This window comes from Apostichopus japonicus, chromosome 3, assembly GCF_037975245.1.
Source record: "Apostichopus japonicus isolate 1M-3 chromosome 3, ASM3797524v1, whole genome shotgun sequence".
Taxonomy (NCBI): Eukaryota; Metazoa; Echinodermata; class Holothuroidea; order Aspidochirotida; family Stichopodidae; genus Apostichopus; species Apostichopus japonicus.
The window spans coordinates 28,926,908-28,954,045 of NC_092563.1; the positions used below are offsets into that span (position 1 = coordinate 28,926,908).

General features: G+C 37.1%; 1 protein-coding gene across 3 annotated transcripts; it reads right to left on the reverse strand.

Moving 5' to 3' along the window:
* Positions 1-1,372: 1,372 nt before the first annotated feature.
* On the reverse strand, positions 1,373-26,414 carry LOC139965764 (uncharacterized). Of its 3 annotated transcripts, XM_071968450.1 has the most exons (17): positions 26,159-26,414; positions 24,036-24,280; positions 19,494-19,519; positions 19,110-19,139; positions 17,692-17,827; positions 17,557-17,570; positions 16,870-16,972; positions 16,036-16,181; positions 14,400-14,469; positions 13,595-13,745; positions 12,478-13,070; positions 10,155-10,216; positions 9,216-9,269; positions 8,121-8,601; positions 7,464-7,625; positions 6,388-6,543; positions 1,373-5,668 (listed from the first exon to the last, which is right to left on the reverse strand). In XM_071968450.1, exons 1-17 carry the CDS (start codon positions 26,184-26,186, stop codon positions 5,351-5,353), a joined length of 2,775 nt encoding a protein of 924 aa, XP_071824551.1. In that variant the 5' UTR covers positions 26,187-26,414; the 3' UTR covers positions 1,373-5,350. The 3 variants fall into 3 exon arrangements, with proteins under 3 accessions (XP_071824551.1, XP_071824550.1, XP_071824552.1); XM_071968449.1 differs by lacking the exon at positions 17,557-17,570 and having other exon boundaries at positions 17,672-17,827; positions 26,159-26,413; XM_071968451.1 differs by lacking the exons at positions 17,557-17,570; positions 19,110-19,139 and having other exon boundaries at positions 17,672-17,827; positions 26,159-26,413.
* Between the last annotated feature and the right edge of the window lie 724 nt (positions 26,415-27,138).

Consider the following 27,138-nt stretch of genomic DNA (forward strand, 5'->3'; position numbering starts at 1 on the left):
TTTTGGATGCTTTGTTAGTGTTTTTGTGAGTGCAGTTTAAAGACTTATATAGAGACTATTAAAGGGAAACAAATCTAACTGTTTAAACGGCAAGTACAAATACCTCTGTAATGAGGTGTAGACAGAGAAACCTGACAGCTGAACATCATGGTGCAGATAGTTTAACAATTTTACAAACTACCTGATGGTCTATAACTTGCTGATGTGTCTCTGTGGCCAGTCACATAAAGAATAGGCTAATCATATGTCCTTGTGTATTTGACCTAACAAGTGATTATCTAAGAAAACTTAACTTTACAATCAATCAATGGATGGAGAGGTCAGCTTTTCTGTTTAGAATGTTTAATTGCAAATGTTTATATGCAGTTTTATCTCCAAATCACAATGTCACAAGAAAGAACATGTTCTCTTAGCTTCATGTAAAGTTGTAAACAATCTAGCAAGGAGGCAAGCCACCAAACATATTGTTGTTTATGTTTTTAAAATGATGTCCTGTGTGACAATTGGATAGTCTGGTATATTTAATTACACGGTCAGCATCAACTTAACAAGTTTATAATTAGATTGAACCATTAATTAGCAGGAACAGAAGTTGTTCCTGGAGAAGCATAACTCATGAAATTGTCTCTCTTTTTGTTAAGTTTTAAAAGGGGTAATCCAGTGTATAATATTTGACACATGGAAAGGAAACAAATACACTGTTAGCTGAAAAACCAATTTCAATATATTATTCATAGCTGAAAGATATGGTTGGTTGAATGTAACCTATTTAACTTGGTTAAACCCTTGATTCTTCCGCGGAGTGGATCGAAAAAGTTAGTCTGTGATGTTATAACGGCAACTGTTCTTCAAGAGCTTCACTTTCCTAATGTAATATTCTTTTTCAGTTACCCTTGAAAACTGATTTAATTGGAATGTTATCTGTGTTAAGACCGTCATCAATATGCAAAGTGTTTCATAGAAAAATTATTTTCCACTGAGAATAAGTGATTTAAAATATTATGTAGGAAAACACACATAAATTCAGCTGAATTGCTGGAATTGTGGTGACATCATTCATTCTACTGTTGATACATTAAAAGAAATACCAAAAGATTTGAATAATTCATATCTTTGCCATACATAATACTATAAAGGACGCGGTTTTGACGTAAAAATGTAGCAAATTCCCAGCCATGTTATTAACCAATCAGCAAAACCCTTTTAAAGGTATTCGCATTATTTCTTCACTAGGGGATTCCTTTAACATGCATGAGAGTTTGTGATGCCTGCTCAATGGTTACAACTTTATTAGAATTTAAGAGGCAAGCGTTATATTTAAATCATGAATAGTTACTTTTTCAGAAAGACAAAAATGGAAAACGTAAAAAAATTCAAATTTATAGCACTTTTATTATAATAGTAATGCAGTAAATGAAAATTTCCACAAAAAAAAAGACTATAAATAAACACATTTCAGGTATCAAATAGATATTAAATTCCCTTTGGTTTAGTTCAAAATTTACAGATATCTTCAACCAGCTTAGTTTGCACAAGTTTCAGCTTATTAGTTTTGTACTTTAGCTCTCATAAATTGAAAAAATAAATAGCTTAAAAATATCTTGCATAAACTTTTCAAATGAATTTCAATGTTTAAATATGAATACCTTACTGAATAAACAAGTTTTATTTTAAACATGCTCACATCATTTATAGTACATCACATCATTTATAGTACTCAATATTTGCTTATTGCATCTTTTTCATAGCGGATAAAATTAACATGTTTCTAACTAAATGGAAGGGGGGGGGGGGGGTGGAATGGTACATATTATTTAATGAGTTACATCAATTCATATAACAAATGATTATAAAACAATGGATGATGTTATCTCAGCCAATGATTGTTTTAGATTTGCAAAAGTAGAGTAGATTGTAAATTACCTTCAAATAAAACCAACTTATTCAAGACCAATGGCACACATTGTTTAAATCTTCTTGAAGATTAAGAGACTCCTGATCAAAAGCATTTGTTTATTTATTTTGTCCTTAAACCTGTTATGAACTGAACAATGTGAAATATCCTTGTCATTTGAATAGTTATTGACATAGCTGAATACTTATTACTTGCTGAGTTATTTCAAAGTAGAACACTAATGTGTATGTTTAGATGGTTATTTAAGACTAGAACACTAATGTGTATGTTTAGATGGTATTCAAGACTAGAACACAAGTGTTTATGTTTAGATGCTTATTTAAGACCATAACACTAATGTGTATGTTTAGAAGGTTACTTAAGACTAGAACACTAATATGTATGTTTATATGTTTATTTAAGACTAGTACACTAATGTGTTTGTGTAGAAGGTTACTTAAGACTAGAACACTAATGTGTATGTTTTGATGGTTATTTAAGACTAGAACACTAATGTGTATGTTTATATGCTTATTTAAGACTAGTACACTAATGTGTATGTTTAGATGGTTATTTAAGTCTAGAACACAAGTGTTTATGTTTAGAAGGTTTTTTAAGACTAGAACACTAATGTGTATGTTTATATGCTTATTTAAGACTAGTACACTAATGTGTATGTTTAGATGGTTATTTAAGTCTAGAACACAAGTGTTTATGTTTAGAAGGTTACTTAAGACTAGAACACTAATGTGTATGTTAAGATGGTTATTTAAGTCTAGAACACTAATGTGTATGTTTAGATGGTTACTTAAGACTAGAACACTAATGTGTATGTTTAGAAGGTTATTTAATCTAGAACACTAATGTGTATGTTTAGATGGTTATTTGAGACTAATGTGTATGTTTAGATGGTTATTTAAGACTAGAACACTAATGTGTATGTTTTGATGGTTATTTAAGACTAGAACACTAATGTGTATGTTTATATGCTTATTTAAGACTAGTACACTAATGTGTTTGTTTAGATGGTTATTTAAGACTAAAGCACTAATGTGTTTCTCTAAACCCAAGATTTGTGCACAGCAGTACAAAGAACTTTAACCTAATCCCAAGCTCAGCTAAAGTTGATCATATATAATTATATATAACATAATTTTATTATTCAAAATTTAACTCAATCAGTAAAATTTTAATTCTCATGATTCCTTGGGATATGAATAAATTCTGGATAATCAAGTTCCTTATACTATTTTAGTTTTAGTATAGTTAGTTTACTGTTGACCTCCTAAGTCGACCTATCCAAATTTACACCCATGCACCCGTTAGATAGACCCCCGAATTTCAGATAATAACATTTTATAAGATGTGATAATAGTACAGCTTAAAATGTCTTTTCAATAAAGGCATATAGCAGAATAGAACAGTAGCGTAGGAAGGTACTTTTGAGTGGGGGGGCTAAAGACTGATGGCCGACCTGGGGGAGGGGTCTAAGGTGAGGGGGTGCCCCCCCTCCCCTTTGGATTTTTTTTGCATTTCCAGGTGGCCTCAGATGCAATTTGGTGCAATATAGCCAAGGGCGGCGGAAGAACTTTGAATCTGGGGGGGCACCAACGTCGAAGGGCACTTTGCAGAAATTCTATTGGACTGATGCAGCCTGATATTTAGTACCCTTTTAACTCTTATTGTATTATCTTATTTGCGTATACACATCACTCAATCAAGGCCCCCCCCCCCCAAGGAAACAATGCATACTAGCACTGCAGTATCTAATGTGCAAATTGGGAAACAAGGAAAAAACCAAAATGAGGTGAAATCATTATAAAGTCCAAGTCCCTGCACACGCGATCGTACATGCATGAAAGCAAATGAAATATGTCAAAATACTGAAAGAAAAGTAATTTTCTATGTGTTTTTCAATGGTTAAACTGATATTATTATGATCATTATTATTGTAACGACTTTCCCAATAATTGTAACCGATTTGCAAGGGTTATAACACGGCAAATGATTGTATGTTATTGGCATGCGATGTAATAACCAACGCATGCTTACATGATATGCACATTAACATGCGCGCGCGAAAAATTTTGGTAATATTTTTCGGGCAAGTCGTTACAGCCCCCCAAATCAAATTGGGCTCCTACGCCTGTGGTAGTAAACATTTAAAACTTCCCGAAATATTTCATTTGACGTGGGTTTCGCTTTTTTATTTAGAAATTTTTATGTAGAAAAAGGGCACATTTTTAATCTGAGGAAAAGTGGGGGGGCACGTGCCCCCTGTGCCCCCCCCGGTTCCGCCGCCCTTGAATATAGCACACCTCAACACCCACTCCATTTTGTAAGTAATTTTGCATTTTCACCTGGCCTAAGATGCAATTTGGTGCTCCAAATGAGATTTTTTTTCTCATTTGGAAATGAAAAAGGGGTTTTCTGACTTGCGAAGCGGGGAGGCGGAATGATACTTCCGCCCCACCATATTTTTCACTCGGGGGGCTGGCGCCCCCCCAGGTTCCTACGCCCTTGGAATAGAAGGAATGCAACAGGATTCTTAGGAAATAAGTTAATAAAGAATAAAAAAATGCTTAATATAAAATGACATTCATTTGTTGCTATGCCAATCAGCAGTTAATTAATCTCCAATTAAAAGTGTACTTCTAGTTTGTTTGTGTAATACTGTGTAAGATTAAAAGTTTGATTGCAATGCATAGTAAACAATATAAACATGTTGCCAAAAATATCAGCCATGTATTATCAAAAGTAACTTTGACAATATAACTTCAAACATTTGATTTGTGAAAATACTGGGAACTTATAGCCAATGTTCATGTCATTTTGAAAGACTTTTTTTTTGTATAACAGTCTAAGCAACAGTAAGAATGAAATAAAAAAATGACCAAAAATTAATTTAATTACATTTGCAGTATTTTCATACAACTCTTTTACCTTTCTGAAGAAATCAAGTTATACAAGATACACAAAAAACCTTTGAATAAATTTACAAATCATATTCACATCTGAGTGTGGGAAGAACAGCAATCTAATCTGAGGTATTGGCAGTGATGATGATGATTGTCAAACCAGCCACCTGTTTTGTCAGTGGTGCAGGCAGCTAAAGTAAACAGACCTAAAATTAGGAATGTTAGATCTTCAACATAAATACATGCATCTGTGCATACTTTATAGCTGAAAGTACATTATGCTAGCTAACCTTGCTAACTAAATCAGTGAATTCTTACCACTGGGCATTAGTTTTAGTTCTTTATTACTTTAGTTCTCTGCCAGGAATCAAATTCAATTTCTTTAAATGCTTGACATACTTTTGAACTCAAATTTCCACGTATCGAAACGCATTAATTACTACAAAAACACCCGATAAGTAAATACTGCTGGCTACAATTTAGTGTTTAAGGCCAAAAAAATAAATCCCCCAAAATTGCGCCACATTCAATTTCATGGCTAAAACTTCCTCTTACTTTTCCTTGCTCCCTTTTCGGCCATGGCTCTCTTGACCGCTTCATTTGCTTGAATGATGTCCTGGAAGGTCGCAGGCCGACCAACAATTTCGCGATGCAGTTTCAGAAAGAAGGGAATGAAGGACAAAAACTCTATAAAGTCCACGCTACCGTTTTCGTTCAAATCCAGAGTTCGAAAGATGTAGTCGACGACCTCTTGGTCTGTACCAATGTCCTCACCAACAGAGATCGAGATCACAAACATGACCTCGTCCAACGTCAAGTGACCGCTGTTGTCCTGATCGGTCATTTCAAAGATTTCCTGATAAATGAAAATGAAGCAATTTACAACATCTTAGAGATCTGTACCACTTTGCTTGGTTCATTATAAATACTATTATTTGTTGCACCAAGCAGACATATGACTCTTTTTTTTCTTCTTCCAGTCCCTTGTATCTGGTTCTTAAGTTCTACACTTGATGCCTACTTGTTTATACAACATGTATAAAGTCATCATGTGACCCCCACCCCAAGTAAGGTGTCAATATTCAAATTAGCAGTGCACACAGGGACATCCAAAGCCAGGTTGGCCCAGGGACAATTATGTCCCTTTTAGGAACTCTTCATTCCTTCCTGATATCTACTTTGCACAAAAGGTGAATATATTCCTCTTAACCTGCTATTTACCTAGGCCCCTTCAGTGACCCAAAGCCATGGGTCTGTAGCCCTTGACAACCCCGCGCTTCGAGGCTGGGTGTACCCACTCTTTGCGTGATTCAATACGGTAGCAGGTTGTTTTCATAATTTCTCACCAATTTTGCTATGTTATAAATGAAATGGTCTCTACAAAGGTATTCTTATCATCCCCAAAAAATTGTTATGAGATGATAATTCACCTCAGCCTTTTTTTTCTTTGATAACAAGAACAATTTCAGTCCAGATACTTATATGCAAATTAGGTTCAGGGAATATTCCTCAGAAAATTATTGATCAGCATTTCATCGAAAAACTAAAAGATTTATAAGGATTCATTATCCTTACCTTATAAGCTGTGATATGGAGGCTAAGTTTCTTCAAATTCAGTTCCAAGGGTGCCCTCTCTGATTCAATTTCCCGGCCCAGCAGCTGATCGTTCAGTGCTGCAACGGTTACGAACTCACGTTCATCGATGGTCTTGTCACTGTTTAAATCAAATACCTAGACAAAATGATAAGCAAAAAAAACGTAAATTTGAAATCAGTGCACCCTAGTAGTATCAATCATCCTGCTAATTAGTAAGTACTGAGGAATTTAAAAAATATGCATTGACTCAATATTTTCTTAGAAAAAGCACCAACTTTTCCTTTCATGTGATAACTACACAAAACGTATTGAAACACACAAAGCAATAGCCACTATGTCCTACATTATTATGTTCTGATCACATTTGTAACCATGAAACAGCTGAGCAAGGTCAAGGTGCATTCATGAACTCTTCCAGGCAAGTAATACCAACATTATATGTTTAGGTTGAACCTGCAAAACTTAAAGGCATTGAAGACTCGACCCAAACTGTGTGCGGCCATCTGAAAAAGTTAACTTTCTGTTGCTTGCAAGTGACGTTTCGTTCGTGTCGCTACAAAATACAGACAGTAATGAAACGTGATACCTTGTTATCTTTAGCTGGACCTGAGATGTCCATCGCTGTATCGTTTATACACTGTGATGTGGGTATCGACCGCAGCTGTATGTACTGACTGTACACTAATGTCTAACTACCGGCGATAGCAAGCTGTGTTTTTTTTTCTGGGATCGATGGTGGTGTCTAACACTTCTTTTACACCTCATTCGAAACTAGGTCAGATTACGGGCATCAGACGTTTCTTTTTGCGCGAGTCATCACACCCTTTAACAAGTGGGAAGTGGGCAAGCATGTGGTGCCTTAGGCCTCCAGAGGGGGTTAACCCAGCACTGCTAACAATATTGAACAATCAACCTTGCAGGGGGGGGGGGGGAGGATAGACACATGAAATATTTACATGTCATGCAATTTTTCTTTAGTTAATATTGCAACTTTGCCATTTTTACAGATTTTTCGAAGTTTTGACAGGAGAGATCTCATCTTGGAGACTTCTTACCTTCATTAGTTCCTTGATCTCCTTCTTATCCACCCACTCATGCATCCTTTGAGACAGCTCCTTTAAGGTAATCTTTCCGTTCCGATCAACATCTAAATCTTGGAATTTTTTCTGAAATATCATCCGCTGTCGAGCTGTGATGAAGCTGTAAACATCTGTCAGCTAAAGGAAGAAAGCAGACATTTACAATTTGGGTGTTTCCAAAAAAAATTCCCTAATCTTCAAGTGAACTTGAATGTTCAAGGGATGTGAATGTTGTCAGGAATATATAGCTGTGAATACCTCTAAAGTTGAAAATATAACAGTCCTCTTTCAGAGGAGTCAGTTATGATTTTCTCTGTTCTTTCTTCTTTGAAGCACTTGTCAGCATTATACAAAGCTTTATACATTTCAGAAAATTGCCTCTAAAGACCCTAAGTTCTCCAGCCACATTTGTGTGTTACAAAAAAGCAATTTATGGGCATTAATTCCCTCATTCAGCTAAAACATCCATAAAATGCACCACCAAACTTATAAGGAGTTTTAAACTAGCCATGGTATTTAAAATATCTCTATAAATCCTGCGCTTCCCATAACTAACCCCAGCCTCACACCATAGTTTCAGCATTACACTGTTACTGAATTATCCAAAACGAAGAAAAAAACTAATCGCCTTACATTAAGTTTTCGGGGGATGACATCTGCTGTCTTCTCTTCACCGGTCGTTTCCTTCTTCATCTTCTTGTGCCTCTCCCTTGCCTCTGCTTTCTCTTTCCTCCTCTTCTCTACCATCTGTTCCTTTTGTTTCCTCTCTTCGTCATTCAACACTTCTCCAAAAACGCCATTATCCCAGTCCTTTGTCCCCTCATCATCGTTGTCTTCCCCTAACAGGTCTTGGTCGAGTCTCGAGTCTTCCAAGTGACCGACTCTGCTCAGATTATCAGAGAGACGGTCCTTGGACTGTAAGTCGTCCTCCATCTTGCTAATTAATGCATCGCTGGTGTCCGAGATGTAGCTGCTCTGGTCGTCGGTCCTGGGCGTAAAATCCGGAGGCAGCAGACCAGTAGTGGAACCTGGATCGGGGACATCTTTGGACAGGGTCGCTAAATCTTCAAACTGCTTCAATGCTGGATTCTCAAAAGTAGTGTTATCATATATCCTGTTGATAAGTAATGAAAAATACAGTTAATTATTCTATTGAAAATTTAGTAAAAGAAACTAGAGCAGGGGTTCCCTAGTTAATTTTTACAAGGGCCAGAGAAAAGCATAGGTTAGAGCAAAAGGGCCAGACATAATAAACATCTCATATCTGCCTGGAGTAATGTTCAGGGTAGGCTGATAGAATGCCATAAGGGAACCAGATCTGATGATAAGTACAAGACTGTGACCATTCACAGGCCCAATAAAAGTCTCTTGCAGGCCATATTTGAGTTGCACGCTGCCTATTGGTTACCCCCCAATCTAAATTGAAGCTTTGATACTCAAATATGTGGTAGACATATCCCTTACACACCCATTCCAAGCTACCTCTAAATTATACAGATCTGTTAGGGATGAGTGTTTATTACTCCTTCAGTACCATTCTGTGCATCTGCAAAACTTAAAAAATTTAGATATCATAGCACATACAGCAGTCTGCTCTGTACAGCTAATTAACATGGAGGTCTGAAGGTAATGCAGTGTATTGATGTATCATTTCATAGAGATATAGGAAACACATTTATTACAAGATTACGTAACCTTGTGTAATCATAATCCAATCGAGACACTTACTGTTTTTTGCTCGCATGAAAAGGCGTGCTATCCAGGACGATGCCGTAGCCCACTCTGTAAAATGGACAAAAGTAATTATTACATAAAGTAAAAAAACATTACTGTTGTTAACACTGAGACTGTTGAGACTGAAAGCAAAGTGCAATTCAGAAGGGGAAAAAAAGGTCATCCTAGCAGGGAGTTATATTTTTAACACCCTGACCTTTAAACAATGTAGTGTCCTATATAGTAAGTGTGTTTTAAAGGAAATGTCTTGCTCTGCATCAAGAAAATTATAACTGGATGAAAGCAACTTTAAGCCTGTTAGCAAGGCCTACTCCTCACCCCCCCTCCTCCTCCCTCAAATAAAAAGAGTTATGAAACAACACAAACCATCAGCAAGGTTCATAGGGTGAATGCACAATAAAAATTGAGATACATTTTCAAAAGACACATCTAATAATACATTTTAGCAGCAGAAATTTAAAACGAAAGAGACTTATTGATAGCTTGGATCATACTAAACTCTAACTATGATGTCATCATAACAATGGTAAAAAGAACATTTCTGTGCACTGCATATGTTAAGGGACAGGACAGATATTGAACAGGGGTGAATGCACTTAATGACAACATTTGAGACTTGAGATTATATTGTACAACGTAACTAATGAGCAACTTGAGAGTGAGACTGGTGCTATCACAGGTGTGAGAATATGAAAACACTGCACCTGAAGACAAGAAGAGTAAACTTCTACATTGGGATTTTAAAACTCTACTGGTGTTTTCTACTTTCTCTTATTGCTGTCCCACCACTTTTGTTGATTGTCAAAGTTAAATTAAACATAAGAGAAGGCTTGACTACACGTTTACCATCCGTACGTTAGTCGTGCCATCTCAAGGATTAAACCAAACCATCAAAGTTTACACAAAAAAGAAATTTTTTATGAATACACTTACTCTTGGTGGTTCAGTTTCATCTTCTCGGTCAGTTCACTCTCAGAAGGACCTTCTTCCGTGACCTGCGATATAACAAAAATGGAACAATCGTAGACTTTAATAAAGGAATATCAACATGAAAAATTGTTTACGGCTGAACACGACTGTACAAAACTTGTAATATCATTCATAAATTTGAAAGATCTAGTTTTACGCCTAGTATCCCTGAACTATTAACCAGTAAATCTACCTTACATCAAACAACCATAACATACATCATTTAAGTTGTTTGGTGCACCGACCCATTCCTCAGTAGCTAACATAGACTGCAACTGGCACACTAAGGAACATTTATCTAGGAACTTGTCATTTCCATTGAAAATACCAAAGGCCCAATTTAAAACATATTGACAAACAGGATGGAAGACTTGTTCCTATAAAATATTTGAATAGATTAAACAGCTAGTAACAAAAAGTATTTTTAGTGCTTAATCCAAAAGTAATGGACACATGCAGTGTTACATGCAGAAGCATAAGTGTAACGCATTCTTCTTTTATCAATGTGTTATTTAACACCACAATTAAATATAATTGTAAATATGTGGGTTTTATTGTAATAAAGTATTTTTAGAAGTTCTGTCACTAGAAAAAAGAAATACTTCATGTATTAAGAAAAATAATAATATCACTTTGAGAAAAAGTTAAAGGGAAAAATATGTGGCACTTTGTTCTTGACTGGTATAATTTGTAACTTGATAATTAAAAGTAGGCAGGAGAATTAAAGTAAGATAGATAGCAAGCAGAATGAGAATGTGTGTCACAATCACAACTGATTAAATTAAGTTTGAAAGTTCAGTGTTGTTTGAGTATGTCAAACCTAGCACAGCATTGTAAGTATATATTTTGTTTATTTCTAAGGATTAAAACAGCATGAACTTCTCTCTCTAAACTAAACTAAAAGTCTACAAAATCTAAGTAAAACAAAGAACACAAATGTAAACAGTTAGTTTTTAATAGAAAAGAATGATCAAACATTTTGAGCTACATCTATAAAGTCTATGCTACTAAGTCACTCCATCAATTATTTTCTTAATCTTTTCTTGTTTCTTTCTTTCGTATATTAAATTTCATCAGATCTTGCATGGGCTGAACAGGAAGGAAGTCCAACACCCAGTTAGTTTATTTTGCAAATTCTAATCACTTCTTGATTTATTTATAGCTAAAATATGATGTGCATCCTCGAAATATGATATTGTATGAAATTTTCATTTTGGGATTAAAAAGATATCGAGAAGCAACTAGGAGTTATTTAAAATGTACGATGCTAAGTTAAAATTAGATAACATCAAAGGTTATCAGTATTCCCCCCGGCCCCTGCCGGGCACCCCCACCCCCTCCAAAGTAGGCTACAAAGGCCAACCTGGACACAAATAATAAAACTTTTAGACTTTTCCCAGATTACCCACTGAGATATTATTGTGTAATTCCACTTAATTCCCCCATCCTTTCTTTAACCCCAATCCTCCCCCCACACCCCCACCTCCCAACCCCCCCCCAAGATATGTGGGAATAATTTAAGGAATCAAGACCTCTGGCTTAAGTACCTCAGGCACCGTTTTAGTAGCATCTGAAAAATTGAGCGGAAATCTGATGGCCTTTGAATCGAGCTACAGAAAGCAAGCAAAAGACTCTGTTAACTGTATACAATGACCTCACCTTTGTAACTAACACCATCACCATTAGATGAGCCTTGCTATAAAATAGCTCAAAACAAACATCAGCATTTCCTTATAATAGCATTAACAACCGTGTTTGGGATATTATATATTATGCATATGTTAATAACATAAACATTAGGTAACAAAACATCTACAATATGATGAAAAATATAGTCCATGAATTTTTCATAGCTATAAATAAACCAAACTGACCAAATCACACCTCAAATAAACAGTTTTTTTCTGTCTTCCAGATATCCACAAAAAATTGTATAACAACGCTGCATCAAACAACTTTTCACCTACTGTCGACAGACTCTCTTTTTCCGTTATTTATTTTATTTTTAATTTATGTATTTATATTCGTTGGAAACCAATGTTATTCTGCAACTTGTAAAATGTGATCAGTATGTAAATGGTTTAAGGGTACATGACAAAACTACCACAAGTATATAGTGCTATAGTACCTTGTTTAATACAGAAGCAAAATATTCCCCACCCCCACTTCTTAGTTTTCTGCCGCCCTAATAAAGTAAGCCATGGTGGATGGGTAGCAATACTAATGACATTATGCTACAGCTCTATAAATGACGAATCCATCCAGGTGGTGCAGGTGGCTGACTTACACTGTCTCCCGTTCTGTCTGTCAGCAGGATTTCTTCAGATTCCTCCTCCACATCCTCTTCATCATTAGCTTCTTCATCCTCTGCCCCTTCTCCAAGGATTTCATCTCCAACCTCCTTACCATCCTCTCCCTTTAACTCTTCTACATCCTTCACATCCATTCCATCTTTGGATGCATCTGACCCCCCTCCCTGATTATTTATTTCAGACGTTACATCTCCCCCAGGAGTCTTCCTCCCTCCGTCCGAGATTCCTCCTCCATCTAGCGGTACCTCTACGTTCAAGTTTTCATGATTATCTTTTGCGTCAATACTGTCCATTCCCTCATTCTCTTCCAATTTCTCTTGAGTTACAAATGTATTTCCTACATTAGCAGTACCAGTGTCTCCTCCTGCACTGGGGACTGTACTACTCCCTCCTAAATTCTGAATGTCTTCATGTGAATCATTAATATGTTCTTGTGCATCTAGCATATTCTCGTGACTATTTCTAACATTCTCTTCTTGGCTAGATTTGTCTCCGCCTCCTCCCATTAAGGTATCTTTGTCTTGCTTGGTACCGCGACCATCTATTCTCAAGTTAGACAAATCATCCTCTGAAAGATAAGTGAACGACATGTGAAATACAAAAGCAAATACTGGAGACAAAATAATTCCAAATTAATTGATTCGCTGAACAAACATGACAAGAAAGCTACATGTAAGCAGGCATGTTTATTTTATCATTTACCTGGACCTAACATACTTTATCCCAAAAAATGTACTTAATGAAAAAAAATCTACTTTTTTGTTTCTTTAAAAACAACTTCATACTTTTTTGTAGTACACTTTGCAATTCTCCTGTTGAAATGCTTCCAAACAAACGTCACAAATATACGTTTATTTTAAGTTTTGTTTATTTCCCTTTCAAGTGTACATTTAACTAGTTTCATGCGCCTGTCAAATGCATGATACACCATAGAATCCCTGGAGAGGGTGAGGTATCAAAGACAAATGATTCCTATGCTTATCTGACGGACTTCCTAAGAGTCACAAAGATGGCATCTCTATACACTCAATTTGTCATGTTGAAAACAAAGTTCCTAGGTGTAATAGGTGGGATGATACTGTGCTACATTACCTTTACTAAAAGCAACAGTTTCATTTTCTGTCTTTTCATTTTCTGTCTTCTCATCGTCTTGATTATCTCCGATCTCTTTCCTGTTGTGGTCTAAGTAAGCTGACCTTGAAACAGTCCCAGATAAGAGGTCAAGGGTCAAGTCCGGATCAGCCTATAAATACAACAGAAGGTTATCATGATATATTTAGCAGAAGGAAGTCGAAGCAAAAGTGGCCAATTTGAGATTCGCAGAGCTTACAAAGTAAAACTACTAAAATAGTTCTTCTTGTTGCATTCAGCACAGAAAGTGCCAGGCTGCCACCCAAGGATTCCAATCTGGGCCTCACGCTATACATGAGGACTTCCTAAATCACTGGTGCTTCAGAACCAACTTCTCTCTGGGCTGTGCCCTCTTTGAGAAAAATACTGGTTATATAATAATAATCATAATATAAGAATTTGTAAAGCGCTTTTATCCAGTTAAAAAAATCTGCTCAGAAGCGCTGCAGGAGCAAAGTACCCAAAATGGACACAACAGTTATTAAACAAATAGATACGCATTCATGAATAAGAACGTCTCGAGTTCTTTCTGGAAAGTTGAATATATGTAATAAATCAATCACTTAATCATAAATCACTATCACAGAGTAAACTAAAATGCCAATTGCACAGTTCAAGAATGTTTACCAGCTCTTACGGTAGGGTAGATCGGAGTCTGTCTGTACAGGAGACATGTAAAAGAGGCATGAACTAAAATCTACAAACTAGCTACATTCACAAATTTTCAATAAAATTCAAGTAAAACCAAACCTGGTTATAAACAAACCTGTACATTTCCGGATGTGAAACTCCCACCTCCATATCCATGTCTATTGTGACTACTTCTCCCTCCACCACTGAGAAGAGAATAAAAGAAAACCTGATAGATTAAGGCTGGATCCAACTTGTTAAGTTGCCATATTAGTGGGTTAAGCTTATAAAATCTGGGCCCATCTGGTGCAAAAATGGCCCACATGGTCACAAAATATTTAGGCACACATATACCAGGTATTAGCCAAGACCTAAATACCAAGTTTGGCTACAATCCGACTTACAATTGTGAAGTTACTGCAATGCAAAGAAAATGTGGGCCCAAATGGTCCAACAAATAATGGGTTTCATAATATGGTCCCCAAAGAATGTTTCCCAAAATGCATTTAAGGTAGAAATAAATTTGGGCCCACCCAGTCCAAAAATAGGCCTGAAATTTGTTGGGCCGAGATGGTCCAAAACAAAATTACACCTTCATAGGTACCAGCTATTAACCAACATCTGTATACCAAGTTTGACTACAATCCGGCTTAAGGTTGCGTAGCTATTGCAAGATGTAAAGATATTTACGTTTCACCCCATAACCTCATTAATATTCATTAGGTCCGTGCCTAAAACACCTTCTCACTATAATAAATCTACATAGTAAGTATGACAAATATCCATCACTCCATTGTTGAGTTTATAGCGCACCCAAGCAAGTGTAATAGATGCACACACAGGGGTTTGGCAGCCAGCCACAGCCGTCTATTGCACGGCCAGTTTCACAAACTGATGGCCTATTTTTACGTGCACGGCTTGCAAAATATATATGAAGCAGTGCAAAGTTTTCTCAGGTTTTTAGTACGCAAATATACAGAGTTACAGAAATGAGACAACTTTGTCAATATTGTTTTGGTTTTTCTCTTTTTTGTTTCCGACTTCCCTTATTTTACCAATCAAATCTCTAATTGACTATACCAAACAGCTTGCTTTTTACCCTCCAATACCTCTAAACACAAAGTTTCCTAGGGGACGTTGCCCCTTAACCCCCACAAGGGCCCCTTAGGCGGGCCCCTTGACCCCCACCGTGAGGGGCCATCACCATCATGTTGCCCAAAATAGGTAGAACATCCACTTTAAAAATTTGGACACCCACATCTATCATTTCTGCCTGAAATCCTGTGCACACACACACACACACATACAGGCGCATGCACAACAACCTGACTGCATAGTTTCCTTTGCTGGAAGCAAGGAACCAAAAATTAATGCAATGTTTTGAGCTCAAGTATTACATAGTAGGAAATATTTGACATCTTATCATGTTTGTACAAACAATTAAACTGTCATGCTTCAAAAGGAGACAATATCCACTATTATTCTTGCTATTTCTTGTTTTCAAACTTCAATTGCTAACATGATCCAATTACTTCCTTCTAGGATCAACTTTCAAAATCCTTTGTTTTTTTTGGCAAAATGTTATTTTTGTCTCCTATGATGTAAAGAGAAGCATTTTAAGGAAACCTTTTATAAATGTACGTGTGAAACCAGGAAGAAAAACTCTCTGAGTATGATATCATTCAAAGTAGCACACAAAATTTGAACTTTTCAAGGAAAACATTTGCCAAAACCTTGGTTCCTGCTTCCTCTCAATTTGAATGAAACTTTACCTGGTAGCTCGGCTCTGCGACCTGGCTAAAGAAAAGGCTCTCAATTTCTCTAACTCTTCGTTGTCAACATCATATCTTTCCTGAATCCTTACTCTTGAGCCACACATGTAGTACATCCTATCCACTCTGTGTTGGTATGTTGCAATCTAGGTAAAAGGCAAAATAAATACAATCTTATAAACTGTTCATTCAATGCAACCCTGATCTGGTAGGGGAAAGAGAGGGAGGGCGGGACAATGGAAAGAAGAATGTTCGCAGTAAATTCCTCAAAGCTTGGACATTATTTGAAAACAAATATTTTACTAATGTAAAATGGGGGGGGGGGGCATTGTGGTCAAGTGGTTAAGGCAGTGGACTGGTGATCTAAGGATTAAAGGTTCGAGCACTGGCCAGATCATTGTGTTGTGTCCTTGGGCAAGGCACTTTATCTCCATTGCCTCTCTTCACCCAGGTGTATAAATGGGGACTTGCAAGGTAACTTGTAAATATAGTGCGTGCGCCGGTTTGTGGCTACACCCTATGAGAAGTCCCCCGGGGGACACGTGGTTGTGGTGCACTGTGGTGCCCCAGGAGAGATTAATTGAATTGTGCACACTTTGGTGTGTAGGTGTGACAAGTTACCAATGACCAAGGCTAAGTTGTCAAAGCACATAGAACTTGTGGATTATGCGCTATATAAATAACGGCGTAATAACTGCGTAATAATAATAATAATGTCCTTTGAAATTTATCCTCAAATTTTGTAGAAAAAAATAAGCGATTTTTTTTTTCCTTTGAAGTTTGGAAATTGCTTTGAAGTTTGGAAATTGCTTAAAACATGTTGAGAAATTATACCTCAGAGACTCTTTTCAAATGTCTGGTATGGTCCAAACTCTTCTGTTCTTCTTTGAATCGACGGACCTGTTCGCTCTTGACCTCCTCCCCTTCATCCTGACCTCTTTTGAGGAAAAAGAAACTTGAGAGTTAACTTCTATTGTAGCCAGACTATCTATACCCCGTGGTGGCACCCACTTTGGAGAATTTTCAGGCATTTTTCATGGCCCTGAACTTTATCACAAATAAAATATCAGCACTTTCAAATCAGCGTTAAGGATGTTTTATTTCAAACAAACCTATGGTTAAGTGTATTCAATTGTATTTTTGTATATGTTTTGTTAAGCGCATTGAACCCTGGGATTTTGCTCTATATAAGCACCGGTGTAATAATAATAATAAAAATATACTTTCATTCCTGTGTTCAAAGACTGCTATAGATTATTGCTGTTTTTGCATAGATCTTTACGATATCAGGTTAATTCTTAACTTCCTTGGTTTGGATATGTTTGAACGACAAATTTTCCTGTCTCCTCACAACAACTGTACTCTTGGTTTACCATTTCTTGTACATTTCTTGGTTTAATATCAAGTCCTCTAGACACAGTATAGTAAGAGAGCAGTTGTTGCTCAGAGACATGGAAGCAAGGAGTGAAGTAGGTAGTACAATAGTGTAATTATCTTATATCTATAAATAGAGATCCTCACCCCACAGACTGTGACTGTAGGACTCTGGCAGTTGTTGCTCAGAGACATGTTAGCGAGGAGTGAAGTAGGTAGTACAATAGCGTAATTATCTTATATCTATAAATAGAGATCTCACCCCACAGACTGTGACTGCAGGACTCTGGCAGGTCCAAGATATCGATACTGGGAACAGACAGACATGGCCTTCCGAGCATTCCTGGATATGAGCTTGCCGCCTTTTTCATGGCTGCGTGATGTCAATAGAGGGAGCTCTTTGGTTTGACTCACTGAACTGTGGATAGCAACAGACATTTCAACATAGAGAGTAACATGTGCATTGTTGTATGATAAGGGTGAGCCCTCTCTACTGTGGTATATGGTGAGCCCTTTCTACTGTGGTATATGGGTGAGCCCTTTCTACTGTGGTATATGGGTGAGCCCTTTCTACTGTGGTATAAGGGTGAGCCCTATCTACTGTTGTATGATACAGGTGAGCCCTTTCTATTGTTCTTAACAATGATAACTCATTATGAGGAGTGAAAATAATTAACATGCCTGCATCAACCCTGTAAGATTCCATAGGGAACACAAGCACATTTTTTGATTTATATTCTAGACACAAAGTGTCTGCTCTTTTCCTTGAAACTTATTACTTCAAAGAAAAGTTACCAAGGTTACCAAGGTCTTGAAGGTTAGGTAGACATGAGTGCATATGTGAAGTGGAGCCAGGTAAGAGACGAGTGACGAAGAAATTCATAAAGATTTAAAGATATATGTAGACAAGTAGGATGGTATATGACATAACCAAGTTATGCAAGAAAACATAACATACTATATCTTAGAATCCAGTGAAATGAAATGGCATGGATCAATAAGGGGGACGGGGGGGGGGGTTGAGGGGAATATCCAAAATGGTTTTTAGCACAACTTTGCATTTAGACTCATGGGAGGATGCTTCCAGGCCCCTTCCCTACCCCTCCCCACATGGGGAGTCTGCTTCAACAACCCCAGGGCCACATCCCTTCCTTTATAAAATCTTGGATCTGCCCTTGATGACAACTTTGAAAGCATCACACTTGAAAATGTTTTATCTTTGGAGGTTCTGTATTTTATTTGAACAACTGCAATCATATTTGGATGAAACATTCCAAGGGTTTACCAGTTAAGTTTTCCAAGGTTTAAGAGTGAATATTCCAAGGGTTTAACAGTGAAATATTCCAAAGGTTTAACAGTGATATATTCCAAGGGTTTAACAGTTATTTCTTGTACATTTACACATATTGGTTAGTCTTTCTTATTTTGCTACATTTTTTGAACAAGCAAAACCGCTTTCAAAATTTGCATTACCTGACTATTGAAGAATTTTTTTAGCTGAGGTTATGGTCTATGGGAAGCCACACTTATTATGGTATGAACTTCCCACAGCCCAGTACCCTACGTAAATAATCATTCACACCAAAGAACTTCATATCATTAATGTTAAGAGAAGAAAGATGAGCCCGGTGATACCTGCTGCTGTGACTTGAAAGAACATGAATGGTGCAATCCACACAGCAAAACACATTGTCACTTACTGAAAACTCCATGGCACACTTTGTGTGGGTCTGTAGAGAGATTTACAATGTATTACTATGAGTGGTTAACAACTAGAGTTTCATTCCACCTACACCATTTGCAGACTACCATGGTCCATGGCAAACCAAGCATAATATTGTACATTGACACCTCAGAAAGGTTTTTAAATTTTGTACATTTCTTACCTCAACTGATAATCACCATTCTTGTACTCATATGAACATATATACACTTTAAAAGTTATCTGCATTTTTACTTTTGAAGCTATATCCTGTTGTTAATGGGTTTGTGTAATTTGACTTCTGTTGACCTCAAATTGACCTATCATCACATTGCAAATAACATTTTGACAGCTTTTGTTTTAAAAATAAATAAATCCTTACCCAACAGATCCAGATTGAGTTAATTTCTGTGGAGAGAAGCAAAGACTGTGTTAAACTTTGACTGCAGTGTTTCTTTAAGGAGCATCCCAAAAGCAATAAAGAAAGCTAACCATTTTCAGAGGGGATTAAGCAATAAGCTTTCACTTTGTATGGATGGTGTATGGTACATTCGTGACTGTAAGCTGCATTAATTATATGTTCTTTTAATTGATAGCCGTGATAAGAATCTTGCTGATGGTGCTCAGTTGTTTAGTTCTATCCATCAGCTGTGTGATATCATTGATGGTTTTATCCGATTCAGTCGGAAGTATGAAGAATTATACTAGTAAAGGTCGGGAGTCAAACTGCTGGAAAGCAAGGGAACATTTACCTAACTTTGTACATGCCTTGAAGTTTACTGTATAATTCCACTAAATGGGGGGGGGGAGGGGGGGAGTAATGGACAAAAGTGCCTCAAACTACAAAAATTTATGTTTCAAAGATTAAAACTGAAATTGCAAAAGTGGTTACGATTTGACTCACGAGCACAGTATGTACAGTGTCTATCAGTGCAGCTGCATATTTATAACACACACATGATACGCTAATACAGGGGACACACAGAGTTGGCATATTTCTTCATACTCGTATAACATGTTATAAGTGACATATATTCCACCATACTTAAACATGTATAAGTGACATAAGTGGCATAAATCAATACAGTGCTGCCAAGTCACCCGCTTTGGGCGGGTGTCACCCGCATTTTCGGGTCGTCTCCCGCTCACCCGCCCACCTGTCCCAATCTCCCGCATTTTCCAAAAAACTCCCGCATTTTTGAAGAATCTCCCGCATTGTGGGCCCACAGAGTTTTTCCTGTGAAAGTGTATCATTGCTAGCGTGAAATTCATTTCATCACATCAAAATGCGAAGTATCTCAGACCCGCCAGGATTGGAAATTACTCAAAGCCGATCGTGCTAAATATGCCCGGCTGAAAGCAACGTTACCTATACGATTGAGACAGTATAGATGCAGCTTAGATGACCCGGGAAGTGATGTTTCCGGCCATCTGAGGGGCCGTAAGATCCCAAAATTTTCTTGTACGCTTCGCGCCAACCCATGGTGGCGCTCCGCTTAGATGGTGTAAGTAACCAACAGCACCAGACAATTTTCACCCGCCTAAAAAACATCTGACCTTGGCATCTCTGTCAATATGAAGATTACCTTTCAATGTGAAGATTGATTCAATGGTTTCTTGGAAACCTAAAGATTTGCTTTCTATGAAAAAAACCCTTATTGGAATAGAAAGCATACTTCAGTTGTAGTTTCTGCAGGTCTCTGATCATCTCACTATTGATGTGTATGACAAGCTTTATCACACAATCTCAGGCAGAAGCCAAAAGATATAGAAAAACATACAGCACTTTGATTTTGAAATGCTTGTGTGGATTTCTCTTCAAATGTGCAATATTGTGGTAAAAGGGTATAAATGTTAAGTGTTTGCACTTTAAATACCAGGGTAATGAAACTATTTAATGGTCACATCACAATGATTTTGTTCAAATTTGGAGAATCTAGAGCTTTCCTTTCTATTGCAACACCTGCATATTTACATTATTGTGACATCTTTTGTCAAATTTAAACACAAATTAGCACTAGAACATGTTACAGTTTAATGCCTTTCAATTGAAGGAAACACTAATGAGATCAAATGGGAGAGAATTTATTTGTGATGATTCTAGCACAAGGGTGGGATATCCTGATAACACATTCATTTAACGACACAATGCATAACGTATGCTTTCACATACCAGGTTTTTGCACTAAATATATGTACCTAAAATATGGAGAGTGGGGAAATGGGGGGGGGAATGTCTTTGCAAACCTGGAGGGGTAAGAACATAGTGGATGTAACACAACTTTTGCTTGGTGGGAGGGAGGGAGGTGTGGTGCATGAATGTCGAGGAATAGAAATAATTGCAATACCTCTTTACTCACACAGTTTTCAAAACTACATTACAAATTCAATTCTAGAACTGCTCATTTGATAGAAACAGAAAGAGGAAATCTTTCTTGATCTCATATCTCCATCCAATCTTAACTTCGAATATGCTACAATTTCATCCCTTAAACTATTCGTGGATCTACATAAAGCAAAGAGCTAGACACTGTTTGATATAGACCTTCCTCATTGATCGAGAGCGTACTGTACCTCTCTGTATCCTTTTGATTGTATTGACACTCTCATCAGCCATAAGAGCTGCAAGTGTTTACTTATCTCCAACTAATCAATAAAAGTGACTGGAAACAAGGCTAAGGTACCAGACAGGTATATCAAGGAACCATTTATATGCTAATTTAATATTCAACAGACACTCAGACCAAGGCAAACAATCTTGTCTTTTGTAAGCAAACTAAAATCAATAGAAAACCATTCAAACTGCTTTTTTCGTGTTTCTTTCTGAAGAGACAGGTGACACAAAACAAGCAAAGAGCAAACATTTAGTAAGAGAGGATTATAAGATCTTTCACACTTTGTCTCCAAAATGAGATCTTGCATCGTAGAAAGTTAGTATCCAACTACTATTTCTTTCTAAAATTTGCCAACAGTTTTCTTGAATGATAATATATAACGTCCATACTACTAAAGTGGGCTTAAATTACGCTGGACAAACTCATTTCTAATTTTAAGGACAAATAAATGTAATTATGGCACAAGAAATCAAGAATATGTGAAAACTTTAGTATGAGCTGCCAGCATCCATCATGCATAGTCTCTAGTCTTTAGTCAGGTAAAATCCCTAACTACAAGAATGACTACATTTTGCCACCTTTCTTCAATCCCAACATAATCTATTTGGATAATGTAATGTAGTGAAGTGAAATTTTGTTGTATGCACCCTATTTACATGTATTACGTAATATACTGTATTGTAGCGTTAGTTGTTTGCACGTGTGTATTTTCTTCAGTTCTGTATACGTCGTTTTAATGGCAGCATCGTCCCTGCAGAGCTCCGGGGTTCGCCTCGTTATCCCTTTGTATTTCCGTAATTTTTACTTAATCTTGGGTCGTAAATAGCCCAGATTTACTCACATCTTTACTATCTGGAGTCCGTGAGGAGATGTCCACCTTCTTAGAGGCAGGATGCCTCAGGTTTTGGATGGTTCGGCTTCTGGCTCGAAGCCACTGGTTTCCAAGATGGCGGACCTACTACAGTATATAGCGAGCTAGTGTTGATGGAGTCTCGATGTACGCGATCTCCTTTACCGCGAGCGTCTTCTTCTTCTTTATCGCAAGCGAGCTGACATCACTTTTAGTAAGATATAAAGTCATAAATTCTGTACGTACCCTTATTGTTATTTAATTGAATCGTAGTTGTAATTGTTGCCCCTCTGGCTAGGTTGTACTTCACTGTGTAAAGTACATTCGTTAGGTTGTGTATTTGGACCTTGGTCCTACGGGTTTATAGCGTGTCTTGTGTATCGTGAAGCACGTGTGTAGTATTGTGTACTTTTATACTGTACTGTAACTTACAGTACCGGTTAGGTTTCAGTTTACCGAAAGTAATTGACAGTTCAGTTGTATTGAAAGATTATTGTAACTGTATTTCAGTATTGTACAGCTCGCAGTGTAAAGAGCGTATACGTATTTTGTATTTTGAACATAATTGTTACTGTTGTTACCTATAGAGTTGTCTCAGAGCTTGTCCTTTAATCTTAGCCTTTTTGGATAGCTACAGAGTGACAAGTCTCCTGAGAGTTTGTGGGTTCAGGAGGTGAAAATTCCTGCTGTCTAGGAACAGTATAGGTGAAAAGGCCTATAATGTGTTGCAGCTGGCATGTGTTGCCCTAGGCTGACCATTACGAAGGTGCTAAAATTCCTCGCCTGTTGGCAAACGTTTTGTATTATTTATGCAGATTATATCATAATGTTCATTTTACATTATTCTTTATACATTGTCGTACAGTATTGTGCGAGTACAGAGCCATTCCACTGTTGTGTTGTGTATTAATATTATTCTTCTGTGAGTAATATTATTCATTCTTTAATTGTATTCATGTTGTATGAATATTTCGTATTATTTGCGTAAAGGTTTTTCCCCGAGTCAGGATAGTTTTAATTAAGATAGTAAAGAGTCCTTTAAGCCATTTGAGTTTATCAAGCCATTTACTGTATACTGTCATGTATCATGATTTGTTCATTTGTATATTTTCATTTTGTTTGAGTTTTGTAATAAATCGTCAGCCGTTGTTTCAACGCAAGAAAACTCTTGCATCCTCATTTATAACTTATGAGTTCGAAGCGAAGGACCCCAAACCCAGTAATTTCCCCCCGCCATCCGCGGTTCGCTTCAGTAAGACATCCCAAACGGCTCGTAACTTTATACAGGGGTGGCTGTTTGAATTGAGCACACTTTAATGTGTGGGTGTAACAAGTTTCCAATGACCGGGGTAAAAGTGGTTGTGAAGGAGGTGCAAGAAGGCCTTGTTTAGATACAAGACTGTGAAATCTTGAAAGGTTTAACCGTCTTTTTGCAGACATGACGATCCAATTTACGTACCAACGGGACATTCTGATATGCTGTACTTTTCTTTGCAATCTGTGGTAATTTGCTATGTTGTCTTGAGAGAGGATGAGTCCTGGGTCGTAGGAGACTGTCTCTGCTCTCAGATCCTAACTGGCAATGACTCGGCTGAGGATAGAAGGCTGTGTGTAGTCGAATACTATGGTGATGAGGGTAAAAGTCCAACTTTAAATTGCCAAGGCTTGGTTCAACAACCTTATGAAATATTTGCTCTGTTGGTCCTGCAAAAGATGTAAAAAAAATAGTGAATAGAAAACATTCAATCTCTTTGAAATACAAAACAGTTGAACGAGTGTTTTAATTGATACCTAAATTTTCCATGGTCGCATTAAAGTAAATCCTCCATGTCCAAATAACCGTCAAGAATGTTTTTCCACTTTATTGCCAGTCAGAACGACCTAAAAACTTTCAAGTTTCAAGTATAGTACTATTATTCGAGTCATACAATAGAATGCCGAAATGATAAACAGTTATGCGACTTCCTGTGATAACATCAGTTTCACATTACTCATTTATAATACACTCTTAAAGTACTTAAAGGCATCGAAGATTCGCCTCAACCGTGTGCCGCGCTCTGAAAAAGTTAACTTTCCGTTGCTTGCAAGTGAAGTTTCTTCTTGTCGCTACAAAATGCAGACAGTAATGAAACGTGATGCCTTGTTATCTTTTATCTAGACCTGAGATGTCCATCGCTGCTATGTACACTGTGTTGTGGGTGACCGAAGCTGTATGTATTGACTGTACACTAGTGTCTAATTAACGGTAGCAAGCTGTGTAAATATTTTCTGGAATCGTTGGTGGTGTCTAACACTTCTGTTACACCTCATTCAAAACTAGGTCAGATTACTGGCATGAGACGTTCCTTTGTGCGCGAGTCTTCACACCCTTTAACCGAGTACAATTATGAGTACTTTAGCATCAACTTCTGAGTACTGAATGACGAGTCAAAGTACCTTAGCATCCAAGTACTTTTGGTCAAGTGTGATTACTGAGTACTTGCAGAACAATTTGAGTACTTCTCAAGTATAGTCAGTATTGCGAAGTTCGCCATACTGCGAAGTTCGGGCACCCTAAGAAATACACGATTTTCACCATGAAAACCTACAGGAAGAGCCAAATTTCACCAAAAAGTACGAAGCTACAGTTATTTTCTCTCCAAAATGACCCGTGTGCAAGAAATTACTTATATATTTGTCAATAAAATGACGAAGATCTATGAAGTCTGTTATAATTACTGAAAGAGCAACAGCGCCACCAATTTTTACCAGCGCCACACTGTAGGTTGCGTGGCCGAACTTCGCAATACTCTAGCAAGAAATACCAGTTCCACAATCACGAAGAATTTTCTTGGAAAACAACGTGAAAACAGTTTGCAGGAAAGAAAGTTTGGCCGTGTATCGTACTAAAACACAATTCTCCCACCATATGAAGTATATTTTCTGGTGATTTAGACCAGAAGATTTAGTTTTGGGGTGTTTTAAGTCTTAAGTGGGCGAACTTCGAAGTCACCATCCTACTACAACACTGGTGTAATGGGCCTTTCTCATGCTCAATCAACTAGGCTGGTAGGCAAAAATACGTACGATAACTTTTGAGTTCAACTATAATGAGATGTCTAATGTGAGATGTACCATGGCTAGGAATGGATATAACAAATCAGGTAACTTAGTACTAATACTAGTTATTTGGCCAGGCCAGGCTGATATCAGGCTCAGAGCTTCACAACAATGTTGAGACCTGAGCAAATATAATTGAATTAGGCTAAGCCTTTACCATATTTTCTTTTAAATATGAAGTGGTGTTCAGCTAGCCTAGGCCTAAATGTCTTTTTGCTTCTAAGGGAGTAAGGGATCAACTCTGAACCTATCAAATATATCGTACACTTGAATAACCTATAACAATAGCCAGCCTGCCTCACTTTTACTGATTTCAGTACCTAGCCCTACGGCCAAACGTTCATGATTGTCTTGTTTAACTCTCACTTAGGTTAGCCCTAAGCTAGACCTAGGGCCTAGAGCATTGGCCTAAAAACCCTAACGTTAGGCCTTGTACGAGTACGGTCATCTTCCATTTAAATGCTAGACCACTAAGTTACTAACCACGTTTTGCAGTTTCAGTACCATACATTTTCCATACAATATTAACATTTTCCACAAATAATGCTAATTGTCAGGAATTAGGCTTGTCGGGAAACTGCTGTGTACTCTGGCTGACAACCACATCACCATCGATCTGGTAAGGTGTTAGTGCAGATGTGTCCTAATCGGCTGATCCAATACTCATCAAATATTAGTACACTTGCAGTAACGTCCTTCCCGTGTTTATATTACAAGTACCAAATAAAGTAAGCTAACCATTGTACACACTGTATGTACAGGGACATAGCGGCAGGTCCCAGCCATAACGCATGATTGCACTCATTGTTGACATCGATTAGGTCGTTGCTATGGATTACTACAATCTAAATAGGTGCCAAATAAATACAATTTTCAGCTAATGATTCTTAAAGCTTGTTTTTAAATATGCTTCCTATATTACTTTATGTTAAAAAAATTTATAACATATTTTTTTAGCATTTTTGGTTAATTTTTTGCTGTAAAACATATTATTGAATCTTTGAAAGCAAATACTACCCTATCAATGAATCAACGATTCTTAAACTTTACAAACGGAAGCAAAACCACGTTTATTAGAGAACAATGAAGCAAACCCATCTACACTGAAGGAAATGTTTCCCACATCTCGGAAAACAGTTTAAACGAACTGTCCTTCGAAATGGCATTATATTTGAAAGAACAGTCCAGGTCAAAGTTTCTTTTTGGTATGTTAAAGAGGAACATTATCTAAGCATTGTGGTGAAATTTGCCAAATTTTGACATGGACTATTCTTTTAATTGCTATAATACACACAACTTGTTTTTGTTTAGAAACAGTGAAAGTTACACATGATGTTCACGTTTTGCACAAACCTTTACATTTATTATGTTGACAAAGGGAGACCCACTGACTTTTCTTTAAAAAAGTAAAGGTACCAATTTTGCCGTCATTCACTGTATTTGCGCGCAATTAGGTCCGTGTC